Source organism: Syngnathus typhle, linkage group LG8 (assembly GCF_033458585.1).
Source record: "Syngnathus typhle isolate RoL2023-S1 ecotype Sweden linkage group LG8, RoL_Styp_1.0, whole genome shotgun sequence".
Lineage (NCBI taxonomy): Eukaryota > Metazoa > Chordata > Actinopteri > Syngnathiformes > Syngnathidae > Syngnathus > Syngnathus typhle.
The window spans coordinates 5048561-5072050 of NC_083745.1; the positions used below are offsets into that span (position 1 = coordinate 5048561).

The following is a 23490-nucleotide window of genomic DNA, read 5'->3' on the forward strand; positions in this document are numbered from 1 at the left end:
CAACTGAACTGTACTGAGTGATACATTTCTACACCACTAGAGGGAAACAGCATACCATTACCACACTTTAAAAATCTCTGGTCCAGACTAATGAAATTACACTTCTCCACATTGTGTACGATAATAATAGTCTGCCAATGGTAAACAACAACATGAGAATAAGTAGAAGAGGTATACACCTGACTGTCCCACAACACTCATCAGTAATACTTTAAATAAAACCAATACAGGAAATACAAAGAAAGAACCATCTCAATCATTCCAGGTGATTTTGCAGGAATGTTTTGCAAATTGTCAGAGCTCTTAATCAGCAGTGTTGACAGTTGACGGTGTGAGTGTGAGAGAGGCTGGGTAAGGGGCTTCTAAATCTGTACGACGGGGGGTCTCTGGCAGTGCAGCCGAGGTGGAATCCCTTTACAGCATGCTCCGGCTGGCCAATGAGCACGGACGCCTCCCAGACATATGGGCCAGGCCTCCCCAAAATAACCTGCGAGCGCGGCGCTGACAAATGTTGCTACTTTTACTGCTGACAGGTTACCCTAACTACTCGCCTTCATATTTCCCTGTAAACGCCAAGGGGAACTCTGTGCGAGAAAAGCGGAAAAGCTGGGCAGCTACCTGTCCCTAGGTTTTCCCAGGTGGCAGCAAGTCCAAGACCGGAATCTCCCACTTTGAGCAGAGGTGCAACCTGAGGATCCACCGGTCCCTTTGCAGAGGCCAGCTGCAGGGCTACTCTGAAGGTAAAAACATAACAGCCCTTAAAGTCATTCCTCCTCATCTTCTGCGCAGAGCCTTTAGAAAATCTCTGACACGATGGACTTAAGTCCACTTTTAGATACAGACTGCGAAAGCCGCTGCTTAATTACTTGACCCCCCCCACACACACACACACACACCCCCAACCCCAACCAGTTGTGTGGTCCTATGTTTGCGCAGCATGAAAACAAATCTTCACACCTCACTCGGCGCTCCCGATTTACAATCATTAGCGTCACTTAGTTGTTTTGATTGTTGTGTGACTGATCAAACTCACGCTAACAAGGTCACACAAGATGAGGAAGCCGTTTTTCTTTGTTGATTTTCTTCATGTAAACTGAGCCCCGGCTATTATTAGATATGACTTGGTGGATTTGGAGTCTGTTTGCAAAGGATGAATGTACACAACAGCTGCACCTTCAGGTCCGCTGGAAGGGCATTGCAGTGCGCTTAATCGCGCCCATTTGAGTGTCAGTAGCATATGCTCGCCCTATCTCGTGTCTTTATTCCATGACTTGCTCATGCTTAGTGTGAGAAAATTATGCAAGGAGTTAACTTTGCAGAAGTGAGGAACGGGATGGCGGAGTCCGTATCCAATCAAACCTGGCACCCGATTAAGACTATGATGGAATTAGATGAAAATAAAATGCTATTTTTGATCAGATCTCTTGCTGCTGTGTCAACAGGCCTGAAGTGAAAATGGAAGGACTTGATGGTTTTGTTGAGACAACAACCTCAAAGGACTTTGGGGTCATATCAGGGACCTAATTCAGGATGAACTCAGACACATTGCTGAAACGCATCGTATTGCAATCTTCAGTAGGTGTATATTACACGAGCGTATTTCAGTGTGATGTGTGAGAGGATTTAGGTTGCATGTGTGAGAGCGTTTCGGTAATGTGATTAAGAGCGTTTCCTCAGTGTGTAAGAGGGAATCCTGAATTATGGCCTCGGTGTCATCATGTCAATAAGAGTGCCGCAAATCTCAGAGTTCTTTTACGATTCTTTCTCCAGCATGCAAGAAAACGCCGCCGATCCGCCACGGTCGCTGTCTCAGCTCTTAAGGGAGAGCTACCTGGCCGAGGCCCGGGCCCAACAGCGTCACAGCGAAATGAGCCGCTCCGACGCGTCGTCGTCACGCCTTCAGATTTTTGGTTCGCTCAAAGGAAAGGCCGAAGACCCGACGGGGCTCCACGAGAGCCAATTGCCGGACCTGTCGGCGTTCCTCAGCCAAGAAGAGCTGGATAAGAGCGTGAACTTGGCCCGCCAGGCCATCGGACATGAGCCCCGTGACGAGAGGGTAGAGGTCAAAGCCGCCGTGGCTCCAAATGCCTCGGCACCCATTGCTTCATCTACGACGTCCTCGGTTCACCTCACAAAGACCCCTCCGGTTCCTTACGTGCCCTCTGCCACGATGCCTTTTGCACCGCCAGTCGATTTGCCAGCAACACAACCGAAGCTAGCACTGGACAGAAAACCACAGGCGGCCTCCATGCGGCAGGACAACAGCACGAGAAACAATAGCGAAGGTCTAAACCACTTGAACAAGTCAACCAGGAACTCCCCATTTGGGGCGGAGACCCAGTCCAAGAAGGAGTTCCTTAACAAGGCGGCCGACTTCATTGAAGAACTCTCGTCTCTCTTCAAGTCAAACACCTCGAAACGGATACGACCGAGGGCGTGCAAAGCCCATCGGAGTCGGAATCAGAACAAGAGCCAGAACGATGGAACAATTTACTCCGACGGCTCAGATGGCCGAGAGCGCTCGGCTATGCCTACGGACCTGGATGAGGACGGGCCTGATCCCGATGTTAGCCACCAGCCAGAGATCCAGCTAGACTCAGGGATTGGTCATGTGGAGTTAGAGGATAGTAGGATTACTGAGGCGCAGCAGTTTGACTCCAAAGAGTTGGAGCTGCCTGAAAGCTTCATTTTGACACAAGCTCAGCCGCGTGCAGATGAGCCATCAACTGAGCCACCTCATTTTATCCAAAAACTGAAAAGCAGAGAAGTTCTGGAGGGTAGCAAAGTCCAGTTAGACTGCATCGTCAGAGGACAGCCTACACCTGAAGTCCGGTAAGGAGCAAAAAATGTGCAAGGCATTAATATCTTCAAACAAAAGTGTAACGCATCAGATTTAACTGCTTATGTGAGTGCAATTTAAATGGACAGATTAATTTTGGGATCATTTAATAAAAAAAAAAATCAGATGTGTTTTTTTTAATGGTAATCGGGCACTTGGGCCTAGAGTGAATATGCAGCCTTTGGTTAAACAGAATCACTGCCTCAAATATCTGGAGGAAAGATTAGGCAACACCCTTAACAGTTACTGTGTAAAAATAAACAAACCACCAAATATAAATATATAATATATTTACTTGAGATGACAATAGTCTGAAAATTTGAAATTGCTGTAGACACAACAGCACGGAGACTACGTACTACAGTATAGGCGAGGTAGAGGGGAGGAGGGGGCATGCTCTTGGTCGTCCTACCGAGCATTGTTGAGGCACTAACGTATACTTGCGCCGGGAGAATGCGAGCGCTCTGCCATTTTTAGCCTGGACTGGCACAGCGAGCTGTGGTCTCGTCTGATAATGGAACCAACTGAGCTCTTGGCAGCAGCATGAACACGAGTGGCACTTTGGTAAGATGCTTTATTTGCTCTTTCGTGGAAACTTTACATTGTTTCTCCGTTGAAGTTGTTTAATTTTTTGTTGTTTTGTAAAAGTTACTTACTGCCTAAAATATTTCCCAAAGCTTAATTTTATACTATTGACCTGATTTTGGCTACTCGCTTGACTAGGACAGTTTCAAGGACTTATTTGTCATTTCTAATTGATCTGATTGGTTGGTAATTGTGTGTTGAGAAGTTTGCATGACGTGAGTTTGGTGAGGGATTCTCCTTGCTAGATTTGAGCCGCGGAAAGAAAATAGCTCTGACAGGTGCAGTGAGGAGAAGCACACCAACCATCCTCTTTACTACTCATGTTTTTAATTTAGACTCTTACTCATGACAAATGACTCTTGTGGCAGAACATGCTGCAGTGAGGCATGAAAAAGAATTCCGGTGTGCTACTGGGTCTTTACAATTGGACATTATTAGCATGTAAGTTCCAATCAGTTGAGTTTGACGGCAGCATTGAATCTGATTTACTGACAACATCTCGCCAGGGGCACGCCTCATTCCTCTTTGATTATTGGCTGGATTTTTAGAAAGCTTGAGCACTCATCCACTGAAAATAGATGTTGCGAGGGGCTATTGCTCATGTTGCTGCATAACGCATTGGAAGTCAGTTATATCCGTTTCAACTATTATTTCTTTTTTTAAAGTTGCTGACTAAAAGTTAGTTTCGACTTTCTTAGAATATTGGAGATGACTCAATAAAAACTGATATGGGAACGTCCATGATTGTGTCTGTAGTTTGCAGTGGTGTAGAATTGCGATAAATACCATAAGCAACATATTACAAAGTTATCTACAACAATAATCGACTTATCGGATGAATACCTTAAAAACAGGCGTCGTTTTTATAGCGAAGACGAGAAAGCAAGCTTCATGAAACAATGTTCATGCTGCCCAATTGCAGGTGGTTCTGTGAGGGTAAGGAGTTGGAGAACAGCCCTGACATCCAGATCATCACCAATGGTGAGCTGCACTCTCTGATCATCACAGAGGCTTTTGAGGAGGACACCGGACGTTACTCCTGCTTCGCATCCAACTTTTACGGAACTGACTCGACCTCAGCTGAGATTTATATCGAAGGTGATTTCCTTACTTGTCATTGAAACCTGTTTGTCCGTTTCTTTGCAGACATCAAAATCACTTTTTGGAAACGGTCACTAGAGTGGTTGAAAAAGTTTGAGAACCTCTGCTTTACAGAACTCGTATAAAATTTTCAAATGCACGTGTGAACCTACAGGTGCATCCTCTTCAGACTCTGAGGGGGAACTACACTTTGAGTAAGTTCTCCTGCTCTGCCCATTTCAATTTAAAGCTATATAAATCACAATATTGGGAATGTTACTTCTTTGTTTTCATTGTGAAAGGCTACAGGGCAACGAACCAAACTCCAAACCACTTTCAAGCCAAATCCCCACAGAAGTTAGAGACTCTTCAACAAATCAAACCTCCGGCCAACCAGCAGAGGAGCTCAGCACCCTTGTGAACCAGAAACTCCCAGTTCCTGTCCAGACGATAACCAACTCACCTCCAAGCCCAGAACTTTCTCAATCATCAGGAGCTTATCCAGAAGAGACTGAAACACAAGACCTCATAGAGGGTCAGTTCTTATCCCAGGCTGTTTTGCTAACAGCCACACCGCAGCTTTTAAATCCGCCGCTCTCCAACGCAGCTCAAACGGCTCAACCTGAGGTAGAACAGCCGAAACACTTCCTATCATTAGCGTTGCATTTATCCTGATAAGATGTTGCTTTTTTTTTTTTGTGTACCCAGAATCAAACATCTAGCTTCAACCTCCTGCAAGGCTTCAACGGGCAAGCCACCATGGCCGCCCCTGTTTTTACAAAGGTAGAATTAATCTTCAGCGGATTTGTATTTTTTTGTTGTGACTAATTAAGTATGTTGTTCTCTCATCTCTAGAATCTGCAAGACCTGGTGGCTTCAGAAGGGCAGCTGATAGTGTTAGAGTGCCGTGTGAAGGGAGTGCCGTCCCCTCGAGTGGACTGGTACAAGGAGGCAAAAATCATTGAAGACTCCCCTGATTTTAGAATCCTTCAGAAAAGTAAGCACAGACAAAACGACTTGGAAATTTCTAGGAGCAACGTCAGAAACCAATTATTGACAATGGTGTCCTTTTCTTGTTTTCAGAACCCAGGTCTCCAGCGGAATCAGGTAACGCTTTTAGGATTCTTCATTTGTAGAAAATTCAAATGATTGCCTTAGGTATGTAACATGCAAACATAGTGCTCTGAAGTGTTTAGTCCTTGGTGGAGACTCCTGCTCCTCTTCTGTACACAAGCCAGGGCTGCTTTCCTTTGCCTATGCACCTTATAAGGTCGTCTCTCATCCTGTGTGGAACCACCATGGCAGATCATTTCAACCTGCCCTAGATTCAAATAGACTCAGCTACTTCCCAGTGTTTGTGTGCTCTCCCTCGCAAGAGTCCCGACAGCAATCCCATCCCAGCAATTCCTTCATGTGAGTATCACTTTTGTTTCTCCAGAGGAAATATGTACACTGGTCATCGCGGAGGTCTTTAGTGAAGATTCTGGGATGTTTACTTGCACTGCAAGCAACGCTTATGGAGTAACGTCCAGTACCGCAACACTAAGGGTCAAAGGTAATCATTCTGTTTTCTTTTGGAAAAGGAACTCAGTCATTATCATGAATTATGTTTCTCGTCTGATTTGTTTTTTTCAGGTAACAGTGTTAACAACCATGCAATGAGACCTTTGTGCACTTTAACTGTGGAGCCCACTCGAGTCCAACAACCTTCCACGTCAGATCTCACCACCCCTCCTGTAAAAGCTCAAACTGAGATTGCCCTGACCAATAATATCAAGCCGCACTCCAGCACCATCCGTCTGGATCCGTTCGTCAATAACACCGTCCGTTTGGACCCCTTAAACACCAGCACCCTTCGTCTGCACCCCAACAACTCCAGCATGCTTCGTCCGGACACCTTGCATACCGGCCTGCACGATCTGGACTCCAACAGCTTATCCAGTGGTCCCAGTCTAAACCCTGGCAGTGTTGGCACCCCCAATTTAGACCCGCTCACACTTCATCAGGAGAACACAGGACAGCTGGCTCCACACCCCAAAGCCTTCACTGGACTACCTGCGGTTGAACAGGAAGCATCGGGACCTGACGTCAGTTCCAATCACAAGGCAGGCTCTCCCCATCACTATCTCCCCAACCCACCTCCCAACTCCTGCCTCAAGTCAGGGGTCCTGACAAACCACAAAGACTCACGCTCCAGCTCAAGAGTTGGCCTGCGTGTACATTTCAAACTACCTGAGGATGAGGAGGCGGAGCCAAATGACACATCTGCTCCACTTTATGAAGACACTTCTGATGCATCGGTCAACAAAGGACCGCCGCCAGTGCTGGCAAAACCCAAGCTGTAAGTAGAGCTACTAAGTTTGTGATAATCAAAGAAAGTTCTCAAATAACCTTTGCTCTGTAAGGTCAGGATCCTAAACAGCCTGCTACAGTACACAAAGATACGATTTTGAATCCCAAATCTCATTTTTAGTCCGCATAATATGAACATCTGACCCTCCCCTTCCTCTTCCAGTCTAAATATAAATGCTCCTCCTTCAGCTCAACTATTAGTCGCAATTCACTAACCCATGGAGGTAGACCTCAAATGTGGACCTTCAGGCTTTCCAAAACAAAGGATGGCCTTTTCTACTTGTAAGTTCACGTGCGTTTCTTATTTTACAGAATTACAATTTCTGCTTATACTGTCATCAGTATCACGTGGTTTCCGATCAACATCCTCGAGAAGTTTAATTGCGGCTACTACCTGGGATTGGATTGGAATTTGATCATTTATTTGGTTTTATAAAGGACAAAACAAGAAGGTGATTTAGTAATTGTGGTTGAATATAATGTCAACTGTGACTGTAAGACTGAATTTAATCTGCATATTGAGAGTTCCATTGTTGGTTTGTGGCCAACTTGTTGGTGGTCCTTAAAAGGGCAGATCATCTTCATGCTGACTTTGGCTCACTCCTCTTGCACTTTACAGGACTGACCAGCCGTGATTCATTGGAACACAGAACTGAGCCTCCCTCATGTTCACCATGTATAGAGTCTTTCCAACTCATCTTTTGTGTTACTTGTACTTGATTGACAGGGACCCGGTGCAGCTCCAGCTCCTTCACAACCAGGTTCTTATGGAGCAGCAACAGGAGGGTGAACCCCAGACCCAAAGCCACAATCAGCCTTCATTCCAGGTTAAGCTAGAGACCTCAAATTCTCACGAAGGTTCATTCTGGTCCCTCAGAGAAAAACGCGATTCGCAGTCTTCCTACCTTAACAACAGCTCGCAGTCGACACCCAAGTCTGGCTCTCCCCACACCATGACGGCACCTTCAGCGAGTTCTGCTCCTGCGGTCAACACTCCTCTACGATCCTTTTCATCCACTCCCCAGGTTAAGACGACCTCCCTGGTGACGTTGCTTCCACCTATGCCGCAGCTAAACACGGCTCCGCCTCTCAGCGTGGCACCTTCGACCCAGATGAACACCATCCATGCCTCGCACCTCAACCTGTCCACGACAGTTATTGCCAGATCAACACCCACACCGCAGTTCTCCTCCCAGCCGGTGTCAAATTTCAATTCCAGCTCCATAAATTCAACGGCTGCCTCACATCATGTCACGTCTCCGGCTGCTTTTCTGAGAAGCACCCACGCCTCCCTCATGAATCTAAACGCAACCTCACAGGCTTTCAACTATACCCGACCTAAAGAGTTCATCACGGCTCAAACTTTCTCACCCGTCCGGAGTCCCTCCCCAACCGAATCCCCAGTCCCGCTTCTCCACGAACTGGCAGCCGAGCTCAATTCCTCCTTGGCCAATTCGCCATTCTCTCCACCGACCAGGACCTTCCCCACAAGAGTGCTTCAGTCTCCAACAAGCCCATCATTCATATCCTCACCCACGCCGGGCTCAGCGCCAACCTTAAACAACGCGTACGCCTTCAGAGCCCAGTCGCCTCCGCAGGCTTCCTCGCCCACCTCTGGCAACTCCTCACCAAGCCCCATCCAAAACCCTGTGGCTTTCCTGAGCTCCATCCTACCTTCCTTGAGTCCGTCTCAGCCTACCAACTCCATGGGCCTTCCCAAAGGGGCACCTTTAGGGTATGACTGTTCGCACTAGAGCCCAGCGGGCTGTCACGTGTTTCAAAACATGTCGTTTGTCTTTCAAGGTTGAAAAAGAAGACACCAAAGACGCGGCTCCCGCCAACAGAAAACATTCGCGAGAGCAAAGAAGCCGTTCTTTATGACCTTGAGAAAAAGCTGCAATGTCAAGAAGATCTTCCCATTTTTACCTATCAGCAGGTACCAAACACGCCTTTCAGGTAGTTGAATGAGACAGTAGTTTATTCAACATGTTAGTACAGTATGTTATCACTAATTTTAAACTAACCAATATTGTAGGCTGGTAGCTAGTCTGGCTTTCAACAGTTATGTGGACAGTAGAGCATTTCCCCCTCTTAATTCCCGCTCATTGTGTCCATGTACTATATAACCACGCATAACATTCCTCAGCCCGCTTCTCTATTAGTCGGTTTGTGTGTCGCCGTGGGAGTTCATAACCCATCCCTATCCTCTCGTAGAAGCGGAGTATTGAGGGGAAAACAGCGAGCAGACCCCTTGTTGGACCAAACATTCCAGCTACTGTCATTAACTATGATGAGGTACAAGGATCATCTCATTGCAAGCACTGATCCGAAACGCTAACATGATGACACTTCATTCGGTGCCAGTCGCGTTTGGACACCATTTCTCATGCAATAGAATGGTTTGTCCCGACGTTTGACTGGTAACCATTCAAGCATCCATGAACTAATGTATAACCTGCACGAAGACATTTATGACATTGTGCTCATGACTCACTTTTGGTTCAATTCAAATTTCACTCATCTGTCCTTTTAAGTTTCTATTTTCCCCGTCCTTATCACACAAGCCAAACATGACATTAAGTTCTTAGGCTCTTCGACAGCTTTTTTTTTCTTCTCTTGAATTTTATAATCTGATGAGTCAGCGTTATTTTGCAAATATTCAATACACTGTGTTCTTATTGAATTTCTGTTCTCTGTTTTACCCTCTCATCTTGCAGCATGAGCTCTTTTTTGGGGGAGGGGGCTTTCCAGCAGGCATTTTGTCAAACAGATGCTACAGCATGTTGCCAATAAAGTGGTATTAAGTCATAATATTTATGTTTCGGTTCAAATATTATATTTTGACTTCAATACCACTACTGTGCTATATCAATAGAGTATACGCATGTAATTACTTTCAGAACCTGTGTGCATACATTCTAGTAAGACGATTTCTGGCAGGTAAAAAGGCAAAAGGTACGTCAAGTTTGCTTTCATGGAGCAGTTTTTCCCCTTATTTTTTTTTAGGAGTACAAAGTTTCCAATTTCGAGCAGAGATTAATGAGCGAGATAGAGTTCCGCTTAGAGCGAACACCAGTGGAGGAGTCAGACGATGACGTGCAACACGACGACGTCCCTTCAGGCAAATGCATCGCGCCCATCTTTGACAAAAAACTCAAGAACTACAAGGCCATGGAGGGAGTACCTGTTACTTTCTCCTGCAAAATTGTTGGCATCCCCGTACCTAAGGTGAAACATCGAGTAGTGCGAAAGAGCCCGATACCTTTACGTCAATACCTTAGTCATTAATTATTTGTCAACAGGTATACTGGTTCAAGGATGGGAAGCAGATCTTGAGGAAGAATATTCATTATAAAAAAATAAGAGAAGGTGATGGGACGTGTGCTTTACATATAGAGTCCACAACAGCTGATGACGACGGAAACTACACAATCATGGCAGCGAATCCTCAGGTAACGTAACATCATGAATTGAGCTTCTTTTTCACAATCTCATCCTTCCATACGAATTCCGATTCATCATTTGAAAATCAACAGGGACGAATGAGCTGTTCGGGTCATTTGATAATCCAAACAGGACCACCCCGGAGCAGATTGACCCCCATTAACTCTCAGAGGTAAGCAAAAATACAGAGGTCTCCAACAGGGGTTATAAAAAGTCTACACACCCCTGTTGAAAGGCCAGTTTTTTTTGTGAGACTCCAATGTTGCTCTTCAACCATGTCATTGATGTAATTTGACCACAAGAGGGTGCTAAAGAGCCACACAACCAAAAGAAAATACTGTACTGCAATATCATTGCAATCTTATATAAAAGGGTCAACCGTTAAAGACTTTCTTCAATCTCTTTCAATTTCTTTTAGGGTACGAACTCGTGTACAGGAAGTTGAGGGAGAGCAAACCCATGAGCGTTTTTTCCGGCCTCACTTTGTCCAGGCGCCAGGGGACATGGTTGCACATGAGGGGAGGGTGTGCAGACTAGACTGTAAGGTAGGTAGCATGTTCTGAGCATCACTTTTGCATATTTGCAAGTACCAGCTTAAAAACGGCTCCTCATTGTCTTTTAGGTGAGTGGTCTGCCCAACCCTGAACTCATGTGGTTGGTCAATGGTAGGCCCATCTATCCAGATCTTTACCATAAGATGCTGGTGCGAGAAAATGGTATCCACTCTTTGATCATTGACCCCCTGACACAGAGAGATGCTGGCACGTATACCTGCATTGCTAGCAACAAAGCAGGGCAAAGTTCCTTCAGTCTAGAACTCAAAGTTGTGGGTGAGAAGATTTCTGATGAAGTGGTGAATAGATAATAGATAAGATTTGAATTTAGATTTTTTTTTTTCCCTTCAGAGAAAGAGATGAAACAACCTCCCCAGTTTGTGGAAAAATTGCAGAACATGGGAATCCCTGAAGGGAACCCCGTCCGGATGGAGTGTCGAGTGATGGGCGTGCCCCACCCTGTTATATTCTGGAAAAAAGACAATGACACCCTTCCCAGGACACAGAGTAGAATGAGGTTAGTAAGATCAAACCCTTTGCCGTACATTCCAAAAGAAATGGTGAAAAGCAACTTTGCTTCTGCTTCAGCATGCTGCAGGATGCCACGGGATACGTGTGCCTCCTCATCCAGCCAACCACCAAAGAGGATGCTGGCTGGTATACAGTGTCAGCCAAAAACGAGGCTGGGATTGCGGCTTGCACCTGCAGGCTGGACATCTATGGTACGAAAGTGAGCAGTACCTAGATAAAGCGTCAGCGGCATTACTGAAGATTATACATGTGGCCATGTATTATGACCTTCAGCACAGTGGCATCAGAGCGTGCCGGCGCCCATGAAGAAGACGCCACGTGGGGTCAGCCGTTACGCAGCTCTAACAGGCCAAGGGCTCGACATCAAATCGACCTTCCCCACATCGGAGACGAGCCCCTTTCTGTTTTCCAGCTCCCCCGCGGAGGCTACGCTGGAGAGCGAGGAGCTGTGAGGAGCGCCTCCTTGTGGAGGGGAGGGAGAATGTTTACCTACATGGGTCGTTGTGGGATTTGTGTGACGAGTTTGAAGTGACACACTCGGAGCAAAGAGTCATTGTGAAATGATTGTGCCATTTGCTAGCACAGTGTCACCATTCCGGTATACGTAGGTCATATCAAGAGTGTTTCACAAACAGGAAAAAAAAAATGAACACATTTGCCAAGTCTTAGCTTCTGAGCCAGCTATGGAGTTGAATTTTGCTCTCCAAAAAGTTTGAATTATTAACATTTGTGGGGTTTTTTTTTGTAGAAAGTAAAACAAAAAATCTACAAACTGTTCTCGAAGTAGTATATTTTCCCTTGCAAAAAACTAGTTCTTCTAATTTATAATATAATTAAATGTATATGAAAATTAATTTATTTAAAGGAATTTGGGAAATATACTGTATTATTTAGGTGGATGATTTAGCATCAGATTGTTTCGACCCAAGTGCATTATTTATGTGAATTCATTAGGGTACCGAGTCACCTTTTTGCACCATGTTTTCCATGTGTATGCATGTTGATGGCCGACAATTGATTTTTTTCACAGTTGCAAAATGTTTTGTAAGTCGCCGAAACGGGATGTTTGACAGAAGTGAAGTCAAAATTGTTTTAATTGAAACCGATCTTGGCAGTTACAATGATTACTTTCCAGAGTTTGGAAAAATATTGACGGAAGCATTCAACCACCTACTCTACTTCTGTTATGTTGCACACTGTAAAATAGTCTTCAGAATAAAATTCTATTTATTCAAATGAGTCAAAGTTTTTTTCTGTGCACTACATCAAACATAATCCTTAATCACTGAAATTTCAGATTTCTTCAGGGCTTTGTTTTGACTATCTCAAATTCAAAACAAACAGGAGACCCCCGGAGCCAATTAAGCATAGCTAATGAGTCTAATTAGAGGGGAAGAAGGTTCAAATAGGCATAAAATTACATTCACCTTACTTGACCCAATTAGACTGTGAGCCTCATTTGACCAGCTGCCAAGTCGAGTTGCTTGTTGGCTGTCGCTTGTGTGTGCTGCAAAGTCATAAATTTATAATGGGAAAATAACAGTACTCCGAAGGGGATTTTATTATTATTATTATTATGGCTGTTATTATTATTATGAATAGTATGAATACAGAGGTGGGAAACATTATTATTGTTGCTATTCAATAGTTTTCTCATCTTCAACTTGATGACCATAAACATTCTATTATGTAAATCAAAATCTCAAACAGGCCTCATAGTGTTAATTCCGATCCATATGATAACAGTTTTGAATGATGAGATGCAGAATGAGGCTCATTTTGTAATAGTAATCTGGAGATGATGACTGGATTTATGAGAGACACTTTCTCCCGGGCTAACTAAAACATACGCTTTGTGTCTTAATCTCCATTTCTCCATAAGGGGATGTGGATTTAATGCAGAATGTGTATCTGTTGAGGCTGACGGGTCACTCATCAGTTGTGACATATGGCTTTTGTCAACACGCCACAACTAAGTCGTAGGTGCTCAAATGGGCCAATCATAAAACGAGTTGGAAGAGCACGGCCTCATCTCAGACGACGAGCCCCTCAGACAAGACAAGCAGCAGCTGGCAAACTACATCAATCTGTAATCAATGAACCAACTGGTAGATTGGATTATATGCCTAATTGCACAGCTAACCAGTCCAGCCCAAAATGACCAGACAGCATCAGCTTGACCCAATAGGAGAGACAGCCTTTATACTCGCCCTCCACGATGATTAATCATTCAAAACTTGCCTCTACACCAAAGTCTGAAGTTGCTCAATCCGAAACTAGGATTGCATAAATGGCACAAATAGAGCACAAAGATAAGACAATAATTTAGAAAGTTCTAAAGATAATAGGCATTGTGTTCTCATAGGGTTTTGGTATGAGACTTTATTAGAAGAAGAAAAAAATAAATAATTCATGGCTGGAATATTTTAATTATCACTGCAAAACCCCTCATATAACTGCCTTAAAAATAATGTATTAAAAAATGATTTATAAAAAAAAGCAAATAAAAAAATGTTCATAGTTTTGTTCGATCTGACTAAAACTAAACGGAAACGCTATCCTTTCTAAATTCTTTGTAAAACCTGCCGCTAAATTGTTGCTGAATTTCCATCACAGATTGTTTTTCTCAAAAAAAAAAAGATGATTGTTGTATTATATATATTTAATATATGTATTGTGCCCCTGAATTCTAAATGAAATGTAACCAGATGGGAAAGACGAGACAGACAAATGATTCTGTCGCCCCCTTTTTTTCTCGGCTTGGTACACAGATCAATTATTTATTCCCCATCTCCATCTGTACTTAACATGTATGCCCACCAAATTCTAAATCATTCTGAATCCAAATATCAATTATGATAACTCAAAGAGTATTAACCCTGAGCTACACGGTGAACAATATCATTTCCAGGTTTTGGTGCAATAATCTGGGCACCGTGTTGTCCATATTGTTGAAGATCTTTAATCCCCAGATTTTCAGACAAAATCCCTCGGGTTACAAAGCACACTTACACTTCTGTTGCCTCAGGCTAATAATCAGATTATGAGACACAAGTGGTGAAAGGAGATTTGAGGACGGGCGCTTTAGAAATCTCGTTTGTATATTTATTTGTATGGTCTTCTGAAATAAAATACAGATAGTTATTTTTTTTAAAAGATAATTAACAAATGAGGAACAATTTTATCCAGTCAGTGTCCAGCAGCTAATTTTAAACTTTTTATATAGTGAGCATCTTTCAATGGGAATTCTTGAACATGGTGGTTTTTACACCCAATAAATATGAATAGATCCAAACTAATTTTGTTGTCATCTTTATTAATTAAATTTGTTTGCAGCATCAGTTGTGACGAGTTGCGCAAGCAGATGGCAGACTTTGGTGTTTGTGACACATGGCACGGAGTGAAGCCTCGGCCGGAGAGCCCAGCCCGAGATAATTGGAATTTCATTAAGGCTTTTTTGTTTGTGTGTGTCTGTGTGTGTATTGAGTGTGCATATATACTTTCTATGCATTTGTGTGTATGTGCAGCGAGTGGGTGTGAGGGGGTGGTAGAAGGCAGGGACTCCACCTGCTGCCACCTGTTCATCTGCTGTGCCCCTTATAAAAAGCCGCTCTGTTATGTGCAGCACAGACACCTTGGACTCTTCGCACTGTCCGCTTCCAAAGCAAAAGGAGAAAGCGCTTGGGACATGAAGCCTCGCCGTTCGAGCTGCACAGACTCTGGGTCCGAATCTTCAGAAGCGGACTCCAAAAGCCCGGAGAAATACGAGTCGGCCACGCGGCGGAGGATGGCCGCCAACGCCAGAGAGAGGAAGAGGATGCAGGGCTTGAACACGGCCTTCGACCGGTTACGAAAAGTGGTGCCGCAGTGGGGTCAAGACAAGAAACTGTCCAAGTATGAAACCCTGCAGATGGCTCTCAGCTACATCATGGCCCTCAACCGGATCCTGACGGACACTAAGAGGAACAACGCTGCACATGTGCAGTGGGTGGACATGCAATTGGACTGCGTGCAGCCTGACGACTATCAGTACCTCATGAGGTACGACTCCACGGGGCAGGACTATATCAACTCTTCTTTCTCTTATCAGTTCGACGGGCATCAGCTCAACGTATGAAAAAAAAAAAAAACAATCTGCCGGTCGGCGAGTAAAACACTCATGTTGTAAGTGGCAATGTGAAACCTTTGTTTTCTCCTATTAAGGAGACCGTAAATACGTTTGTATTGATTTATTTCTTTTTTTATCATCTTTGTTTGACAAAAGGCTTGTTTTTTTAAAGTCTTGCATATATTTTTGCTAGGATATTGAGCAGGTTCTTCAATACATAGTAAAGATCAGAGACATGTAGTATAGTGCCATTAAAATGACCAATAGATGTGCAATTGTGTATTTATAGCTGTTTTAAATACACAGTTTTAAATTCAGAGAATTGTAGGTGTTAATTGCACTATTAAAGCTAATATTGTTGAAATGAATGTTTTTGTTTACATGCTAAATTCTAGTTTTGGAATGAGAATAAAATATCTTCTATCAAATTTATTCCGCTTTGTCATTACTGTCTTCTATGGAAATTATGATGATTACTTTTTGCATATAAATACAAGTCTATCTTTAGAAGAAAAAAATGGCTTTGCTCAATTGACTGTTTAATATTCAACAGCAAAGCATACATTTGCTTTAGGTGGTTTTTATTTCTCATCCACTAGCATTGGAATTTGAATTACACCCCCCCCCCCCCCCCCTTAATAAGCTTATACATCTGCTATCAGTTATTTGTGCGCTACTGACGACATTGTTATTGGGGAGAGAATGTAATTTATAGGACGGTCTTTATTTGTGCAAGTGACAAGCTTACCTCAGCAGTAATGTCCACTTGCACTGCACCCTGATATGTAAATCCTCCTTTTGTTCACAGCTTCTGTACCCTGAGATAACAGAAACTTGCGTCAGCCGTGTCATAAAAAAACAAAAAAACAATACACCTTATGCAGCAAAAACTCAAACCACATTAGCATTATTCTTTGAAATAAATTATTTTTTATTTGTACCTCATGTCTCGTGCACACAAAGGATTGTTTACAGCTGGAACAGCACGACACATTTAAATGGCAATCAGAGCCCATTGTCACAGATTTAAAAAATTTCAATGGGTGGCACAAGCCAGGGCAGCTTAAGGAAGCCTCTGAGCGAGATGCCGGCCTGCATGGCTTCAGCGGGGGGGGGAGAGCAAAAATTAAACTCCATTGTGTGCTAATGGCTGTGTGTAATCGCTTAGTTCAGAGTCAGTGGAGCGCGAGCGAGCGGCCAGGGCTGGACCCAAACACTATCAGCTTTAAAAATAAACGATCCTACAGCAGTGGATTAACCGTAACGCCCAACTGCCATTTAACTGGTGGGCTTTGCAAATTGTTTTGTTTTTGCACAAAACGTATGATGTCCGAAAAAGGTCTTAGAGGTCCAATGCTTAATTGTCCGAGGGTTTTAATTGTGAGGGTGCATTTTAGCTGGACGTGGCAAACGCTGATACAGATGGTCATAATGACTCAGTGGCTACAATGAATGTTTGCCTACGTATTAAACGCTTTCTGACAGTTGCCATGTCAAAAATGAATAGACGGTAGAGTCAAAAGTGCGTGTCAGTGACACTGCAATTACGCTCTTCATTAATTCAGTCACAGGCAGCAAACAGTTGGCAGCAGGCAAAAAAAAAAAAGCATCAACATACAACTTGATGACACTACATTATTGCTGATGACAGCAATGTGCTCAGCAGGAAAGTCATTTAGAGGACTGAAACAGAAACCAATGTTGCATTTTAAACTGCTGAATTATTCGTAAGACCCTTGAAGACACTAGAGTTGGCAAAATGAATCGATGAACTGACAGCTAATCGATTAATCGGCAACTATCTTAACTATTGTTTCTCTTAAATTTGTCCCAATCTATTGATTTTAGCCTGTCAACAGTAATTAATCACTGATTTGTGTAGTCAATCATGAAAACAGACTGATTAATTTTGCTTAATCAAAATAAGAAATTAGAAACTTTTACTCTTGGCGAATATCATTTGTTGTTTTAATGTTTTTCTATCACCAACTCATTCTAAATGAACAACAATAATTGATTAATAAACAGTAATAAAGGATTCTTTTAATTCTTTCACACAAAATAAAAGAAATATCCAATGGGATTATCAATAGAATAATCGATTCTAAAAATATTCAATCGTGACATCCCTAGCAGTATTCTATAAAGAGTTTGCCTTCATTATTATTGCAACTGAGCTATATACTACTCAGAAGTGTAATATAGCTTCTACTACTGACTACAGAACATTTAAATACATTACTAACATATTTTAATATATTAGAGTTGAGTTCGACATAAAAAATCAGCACATTCATAATAATAGACAAATACAATTGTAATAGTTCTAATAATAACAAAGCAAGACTTCCAGGAATGCGTTCTTGACATTTTCCACTATGGGATAACAATTACGCAAATGTTTAAATTGTCAAGATTTGTGAAATCCATATGAAGCCATCATCATCCTAATTTCCTATCGAGTCAAAATATGACAACAAATGCTCGTGCAGAGAGACGGCCGGCTCCTCCCTCCACAACGCTTATGTCACCTACTCCTTATAACCGTCGGAACACGCAGGTGCTCCAAAACTGCCCGCACTGCCCCCTGCTTGACTTTCCTCTCTGATCCTGCGCTATGAAGAGTCTGAACAACCGTGCCGACAGCCACCTGTCCAGTCAGGTGGAATGCGAGTTGGATAACATGGGTTCCTGGGTGAACCAGGGTTACATTGGCGACTCGCCGCCCTTGCCTCGAGTCGTGAGCACAGACTACAACCCGCAGCCACTCTTCCAGGGTTCCATGGAGAGAATGTACAACGTGGACATCCCAGGCTCTTTGCCAGAGGAACCGCGCTCAGCCGATAAAATCCCGGTGAAGAAACGAAGAGGTTGCTGCTCTTTCATTAAAGGTAGGACTATTATGAACTTGGCTGCTTCTACTTGAAAAATCCTCTTTACCAAGACAGTGATCCGTCACAAATGTTGTGTTTGATTGATCCGAGAACAGAACCATTTTCTTCTTTTCAATATTCTTGGTAGGCTTGTGGGGTACGACATTGACTGAGAACACCTCGGATAACCGGGAACTGTTTGTCCGCACAACTCTACGGGAGTTAATGGTCTACGTGGTCTTTTTGGTGGATATTTGTCTTTGTAAGTAATCAGATCGACACAATGAAAGACAAAGGTGAATGATATTTATTCAGAATGTGATTAGTTTTAGGTGCATACAAGCAATGACTAACAGTAGGCCCATGTTGATACAACAAATTGATTTTTATCCCAAAAGATCACTTAGTTTCGTCAAGTTTGTTTGACCCATAAATTTAGAACTGTCACAATAATTCATGCTAAATATTTCAGACAAATCTGTTTTATCACATGAGCAAGGCTGTCCAAACGTTTGACTGGCACTGCAAATTCAAAACTGACCGATTGATTTTGAAAAGTGTCCAAAAATTGGCGCTTTGAAAAAGAATTGAGAGCATGAGTGAAAAGATATCAAGGAAATTGAGATGGTTGGCTTACCCCCAAAAAGTCCTGCTACCACAAATGCCCCTTTTGTCAAGCCAACCATTAGTCATGAAAGGGCCATGACCACAACCCTTTTGCCTTTTAGCGATAAGAGCATTTGGCCTCATCTTTTGTTTCTTTGTCCATGTAAACGTTGACATTGTTTGATGAGGCTATTTGCGTGCTCTCTCCTCAAACAAATTACAGCCTCTAATCTGGACCCATCTGATGCTTGCAACATAAATACTACATCCAAAAAACAAGTGCCCAATAGATGGCACGTCTTATCTCGGGAGCGCTGAATGGACCGAGGTTTAAGGAGAGCCTGAGCAAAGGCAGATAAGGATCGAGGTGTTAACAACGTCACGATGTTGTCTTTCAGTGACATACGGTATGACGAGCTCAAGCACCTACTATTACACCAAAGCCATGACTGATCTGTTTGTGAATACGGCCGGAGAAAGTGGGGTTAAGTTTCAGTCCATAAGCACCATGGGAGATTTCTGGACTGTGAGTATTTGGTCTGGATGGATTTCATCATCAGTTGGAAGCAATTGTGATGATTTCAACTTGTTTCTGTACAAACAAACAGTTTGCTCAAGAACCATTATTGGATGGGCTCTACTGGACTAAATGGTACAATAACCAGTCCCTGGAGAGTGGAGATCAGTCCTTCATCTACTATGAAAACATGTTGCTGGGAGTTCCAAGGATGAGGCAGATTAAGATCAAGAATAACTCCTGTAAAGTTCATAAAGACTTCCAGGATGAGATCACAGGATGTTACGATGTCTACAATGATAAGAAGGAGGATGATCTCAACTTTGGTCTTATCAATGGCACGGCGTAAGTCACACCTCCTCACGACAGATTCGCACTGCACTTAGTCTTCTTGAGATGTTTATCCTATCCTCCTCTGTAGGTGGAACTATCACACTGAGAAAATGATCAAGGGTTCCTCCCACTGGGGGTTGCTGACCACCTACAGCGGCGCCGGATACTACCAGGACCTGGGTCGAACCAAGGATGAAAGCGCAATTGTACTAAAAGAGCTAGAGGAGAACCTTTGGCTGGACCGAGGAACCAGGGCTATTTTCATCGACTTCTCCACTTACAATGCAAACATCAACATGTTCTGTGTCATTAGGTACAGACTGACATCCAAATTGATTGATTGCTATCCCAATTTGCGTTTGACGTCAGTCTGTTGACAGGTTGGTGGTGGAATTCCCGGCAACTGGCGGAGCTATTTCTTCCTACCAGATCCGAACAGTCAAACTGATTCGCTACATCAACTACTGGGACTACTTCATCCTGGGTTGTGAGATGGTCTTCTGCTTATTCATCCTCTATTATGTTGTGGAGGAGATTCTCGAGCTTCGCATACACAAGTTCTCCTACTTCAATAGCATTTGGAACATTCTTGACATAGTAGTCATACTGGTAAGAACATTTTGCTCAGAGCAATCGTTCCACGTTTCAATGAGCTTCAAACAATGACCAAGTTTCTCATTCCCAGCTCGCCATTGTTGCCATTATTTTCAATATTTTTCGTACGGTCAAAGTGGACAAGTTGCTCGGCAAATTGTTGGACCAACCCGAAATCTACGCTGACTTTGAGTTTCTGGCATTCTGGCAAACACAATACAATAATATGAACGCAGTCAACTTGTTCTTTGCGTGGATCAAGGTAAAATACTAGAGTAGGACTCTCAACTTTGACATTTGCCAACATTCCAAACTACTCTTCTTGTCTATGTAGGTCTTCAAGTACATAAGTTTCAATAAGACAATGACTCAGCTGTCCTCTACACTTGGTCGCTGTGCCAAAGACATTGTGGGCTTCGCTATAATGTTCTTCATCGTGTTCTTCGCCTACGCTCAACTCGGATATTTACTCTTTGGTACAGAAGTAGAATCCTTCAGCACCTTTGTCAAGTGCATGTAAGTGATATATCCAAAACAGCAACTTGAATCTGTATTGTGTGTGAACTAACCAGTCTTTCCATCTTTTTTTTCCTGCAGCTTCACCCAGTTCAGGATTATTCTAGGAGACTTTGATTATGACGCAATTGATCGTGCAAACAGAGTCCTTGGACCCATTTATTTTGTCACATACGTTTTCTTCGTTTTCTTCGTCCTGCTAGTAAGTCCTGCTACGCGAGTCATTTGCGAGGAAAATATCAGTGTGTATGTCGAGCTTACCGTTTTATATCTCTTCAGAACATGTTTCTTGCCATCATAAATGACACATATTCCGAGGTGAAAGAGGAACTGTCGTCCCAGAAAGATGAGCTCCAGATCACCGACATCATCAAACAGGTAACAGAAATTGCTGTGAAATAGAAAAGTTCAAATATGATCTCACATGGTCTGGGATTTTACCAATCAGAGTTACATGAAGACATTCATGAAGCTGAAACTTAAAAATGAGAAAATATCAGACGTCCAGAGAGCTCTACGCGCGGGGTCTGGCGATATTGAATTCAAAGATTTTAGAGAAACTTTGAAAGAGTAAGTGGAAAAGATTCAGATTATTCCTTGCAATAGTAAAGTTTTAAACACAATTCTCACCACTCTGATGATGTCACAGGATGGGACATGCTGATCATGAAATCTCTGCAGCTTTCTCACAGTTTGACCGTGATGGGAACCACATTCTAGATGAGGATGAACAGGAAAAAATGAAAACAGAGCTGGAGGAAAAAAGGGTTTGTACCGTAACATGCTTTGACCTAAACGACATTCTGATATCTTGGCTTGTCATGCGATGGAACAAAGAGACCAATCAAACTTTTTGATTTTCCCGTTTTCTCAGGATGCCCTTGCTGCTGAACTCAACAATCTTGGAATGAACTATGGGAAAAATTTAGGGGAAAAGCCTCCAATGATCTTAAATGACCAAAAGAACAACGCTGATCCCGCATTTATGGACCAAGAGCAGTTTCTAAGGTCACGTTACTGTAATTTCGGGACTATAAACCATACCTGATTATAAACCACACCTGCTAAAATTAGGGGGAAATCTTGTTTTGTTAATATATAAGCTGCACAGGACTATAAAACGCAGGTTTTGTTTAGTTGTCATTTATAAGAGAATATACACAGAGAGAATTGTTGGGAAAAGATGGTTCTTTGGGGACGCATACCTTATATTAACATAACAGACAACAATAAATAAATAAAATGGGACCACTTACAGGAGTAAAGTTGGCAATGCAATACGAGCTAGCCGTAAAGCATGGGAGAAGACGCGAAAACGTGTGACGCAACAAGATGTCATCAACAATAGCCTAGTGCCCTCTAGTGGTCGGAAGAAACCCCTACAGTACATGCAGCAGCTCTATTTCATTCGTTAAGAGCCAAATCGACTGCCTTTAATTCAAAACCGGCATCATGAGCATTTCTTTTGTCCCCCACAATGAGGCTCCGTGTAGAAAAACTTCCTTTCTTTAACTAAATAGCTTGTGTGAATTGAATTATACAACATTATACAAGTCAATTTACCTTCTCTTCTCTGTTAATTCCAGATTGTCCAGGCAGGTTCTCCACCTTGAAAGTGCCATGTCCGGCATCACAGTGAAGATTGAGTTGATTTTGAAGAAAATTGGGATAGAGGACATAAGCGAACTAAACAAAACCAATGGAAAGACGGTGACCAATCACATTGTGAGTATAAGCAAATTGCCCATAGATGTGGTCATTTTGTCAACATGTGCACTGAAATTTGCATTTAATCAGACATTACAGTACAGTATAAAAAATGACTTGACTATCAATCAACAACAAAAAATAAATATTACAACCAGCATGTGAATATATGTGACTGTTTTTTCAAATGACCTAATGCAGGCGGATAAAAATGCCTCCGACGGGAGCATCCTGCTTTGTGTGGACCGAGGGACAAAGCCCGCGCTGCCCTCAGGAAGAATTTGCCCTATCCCCACATATGACTGTCACATGTGATAAAACCTTGAGATGTGTTGTTGGAAGCTGTTTCATAGGGGATGAAGAAAAAGTTACGGATCAAAAATCTTAATGCTTTAAAAGTAATATATCTTTGCTGAAAATATGCTCCACTCTCATTTCAGCATAGAAATCTTTAACACTTTGGTGCGTTTGAGCTTCGACCGGGTCACATTTCTTTAAAATATGCGCTGTAAATAATTTTTTTATTTGCTTTCTAGACATCAGCACTAGAGCTAAATATGAAATGTTTCAGCTCAAATATTTACAAACTACAATGTTAAGTAGATTCTGCTTAAATAAAAAACTACATATTAGAAGTGTGTACAATATATTCTTGTTAGGCAACACAGCATAACAGATGAATGCCTAAAATTATAGTTGCCTATTTTACCATTTACCCAAAAAGTTGTCAACTTCTTTGCGCAGTACAGTGAAGTGTGAACATTTGTGCAATCAAGGGTTTCATAATTATTGAAATCTGCATTAAGGTGTGTTGGTAAAATGTATATGCGGTTAAATAAGTGTCTAATAAA

General features: G+C 42.7%; 3 protein-coding genes across 5 annotated transcripts; all 3 read left to right on the forward strand.

Annotated features, from left to right (window-relative positions):
* The first annotated feature begins 450 nt into the window (after positions 1-450).
* On the forward strand, positions 451-12621 carry mypn (myopalladin). Of its 3 annotated transcripts, none has more exons than XM_061284397.1 (21): positions 451-740; positions 1771-2832; positions 4347-4522; positions 4680-4719; positions 4807-5131; positions 5213-5287; positions 5360-5501; positions 5588-5611; positions 5943-6059; positions 6140-6845; positions 7584-8591; positions 8660-8792; positions 9071-9151; positions 9863-10084; positions 10159-10308; positions 10393-10472; positions 10719-10845; positions 10923-11130; positions 11206-11371; positions 11443-11576; positions 11659-12621. In XM_061284397.1, the coding sequence occupies exons 2-21, from the start codon at positions 1772-1774 to the stop codon at positions 11835-11837; spliced, it is 5154 nt and encodes a 1717-aa protein (XP_061140381.1). In that variant the 5' UTR covers positions 451-740; position 1771; the 3' UTR covers positions 11838-12621. The 3 variants fall into 3 exon arrangements, with proteins under 3 accessions (XP_061140381.1, XP_061140383.1, XP_061140382.1); XM_061284398.1 differs by lacking the exon at positions 451-740 and adding an exon at positions 1419-1575; XM_061284399.1 differs by lacking the exon at positions 9071-9151.
* Positions 12622-15069: 2448 nt separating this feature from the next.
* atoh7 (atonal bHLH transcription factor 7) lies at positions 15070-15502 on the forward strand. Its single transcript, XM_061286098.1, has one exon. The coding sequence runs from the start codon at positions 15074-15076 to the stop codon at positions 15500-15502; it is 429 nt and encodes a 142-aa protein (XP_061142082.1). The 5' UTR covers positions 15070-15073.
* A 2582-nt stretch (positions 15503-18084) lies between these two features.
* On the forward strand, positions 18085-23485 carry pkd2l1 (polycystic kidney disease 2-like 1). Its single transcript, XM_061284413.1, has 15 exons — positions 18085-18384; positions 18515-18628; positions 19371-19498; positions 19581-19834; positions 19911-20135; positions 20203-20431; positions 20508-20678; positions 20751-20932; positions 21014-21134; positions 21212-21310; positions 21381-21502; positions 21582-21699; positions 21807-21940; positions 22519-22657; positions 22841-23485. The coding sequence occupies exons 1-15, from the start codon at positions 18111-18113 to the stop codon at positions 22952-22954; spliced, it is 2424 nt and encodes an 807-aa protein (XP_061140397.1). The 5' UTR covers positions 18085-18110; the 3' UTR covers positions 22955-23485.
* The last annotated feature ends 5 nt before the right edge of the window (positions 23486-23490 follow it).

Excerpts from the sequence above, each read along its gene's own strand:
- mypn (XM_061284397.1), top strand. The coding sequence starts at position 1,772 with ATGCAAGAAAACGCCGCCGATCCGCCACGGTCGCTGTCTCAGCTCTTA. Across the intron at positions 5,612-5,942 it reads CAGGTCTCCAGCGGAATCAG|AGGAAATATGTACACTGGTC; the intron begins GTAACGCTTTTA and ends TTGTTTCTCCAG. Across the intron at positions 11,372-11,442 it reads AGGACACAGAGTAGAATGAG|CATGCTGCAGGATGCCACGG; the intron begins GTTAGTAAGATC and ends CTTCTGCTTCAG.
- atoh7 (XM_061286098.1), top strand. The coding sequence starts at position 15,074 with ATGAAGCCTCGCCGTTCGAGCTGCACAGACTCTGGGTCCGAATCTTCA.
- pkd2l1 (XM_061284413.1), top strand. The coding sequence starts at position 18,111 with ATGAAGAGTCTGAACAACCGTGCCGACAGCCACCTGTCCAGTCAGGTG. Across the intron at positions 19,499-19,580 it reads CCATGGGAGATTTCTGGACT|TTTGCTCAAGAACCATTATT; the intron begins GTGAGTATTTGG and ends ACAAACAAACAG. Across the intron at positions 22,658-22,840 it reads AGACGGTGACCAATCACATT|GCGGATAAAAATGCCTCCGA; the intron begins GTGAGTATAAGC and ends GACCTAATGCAG.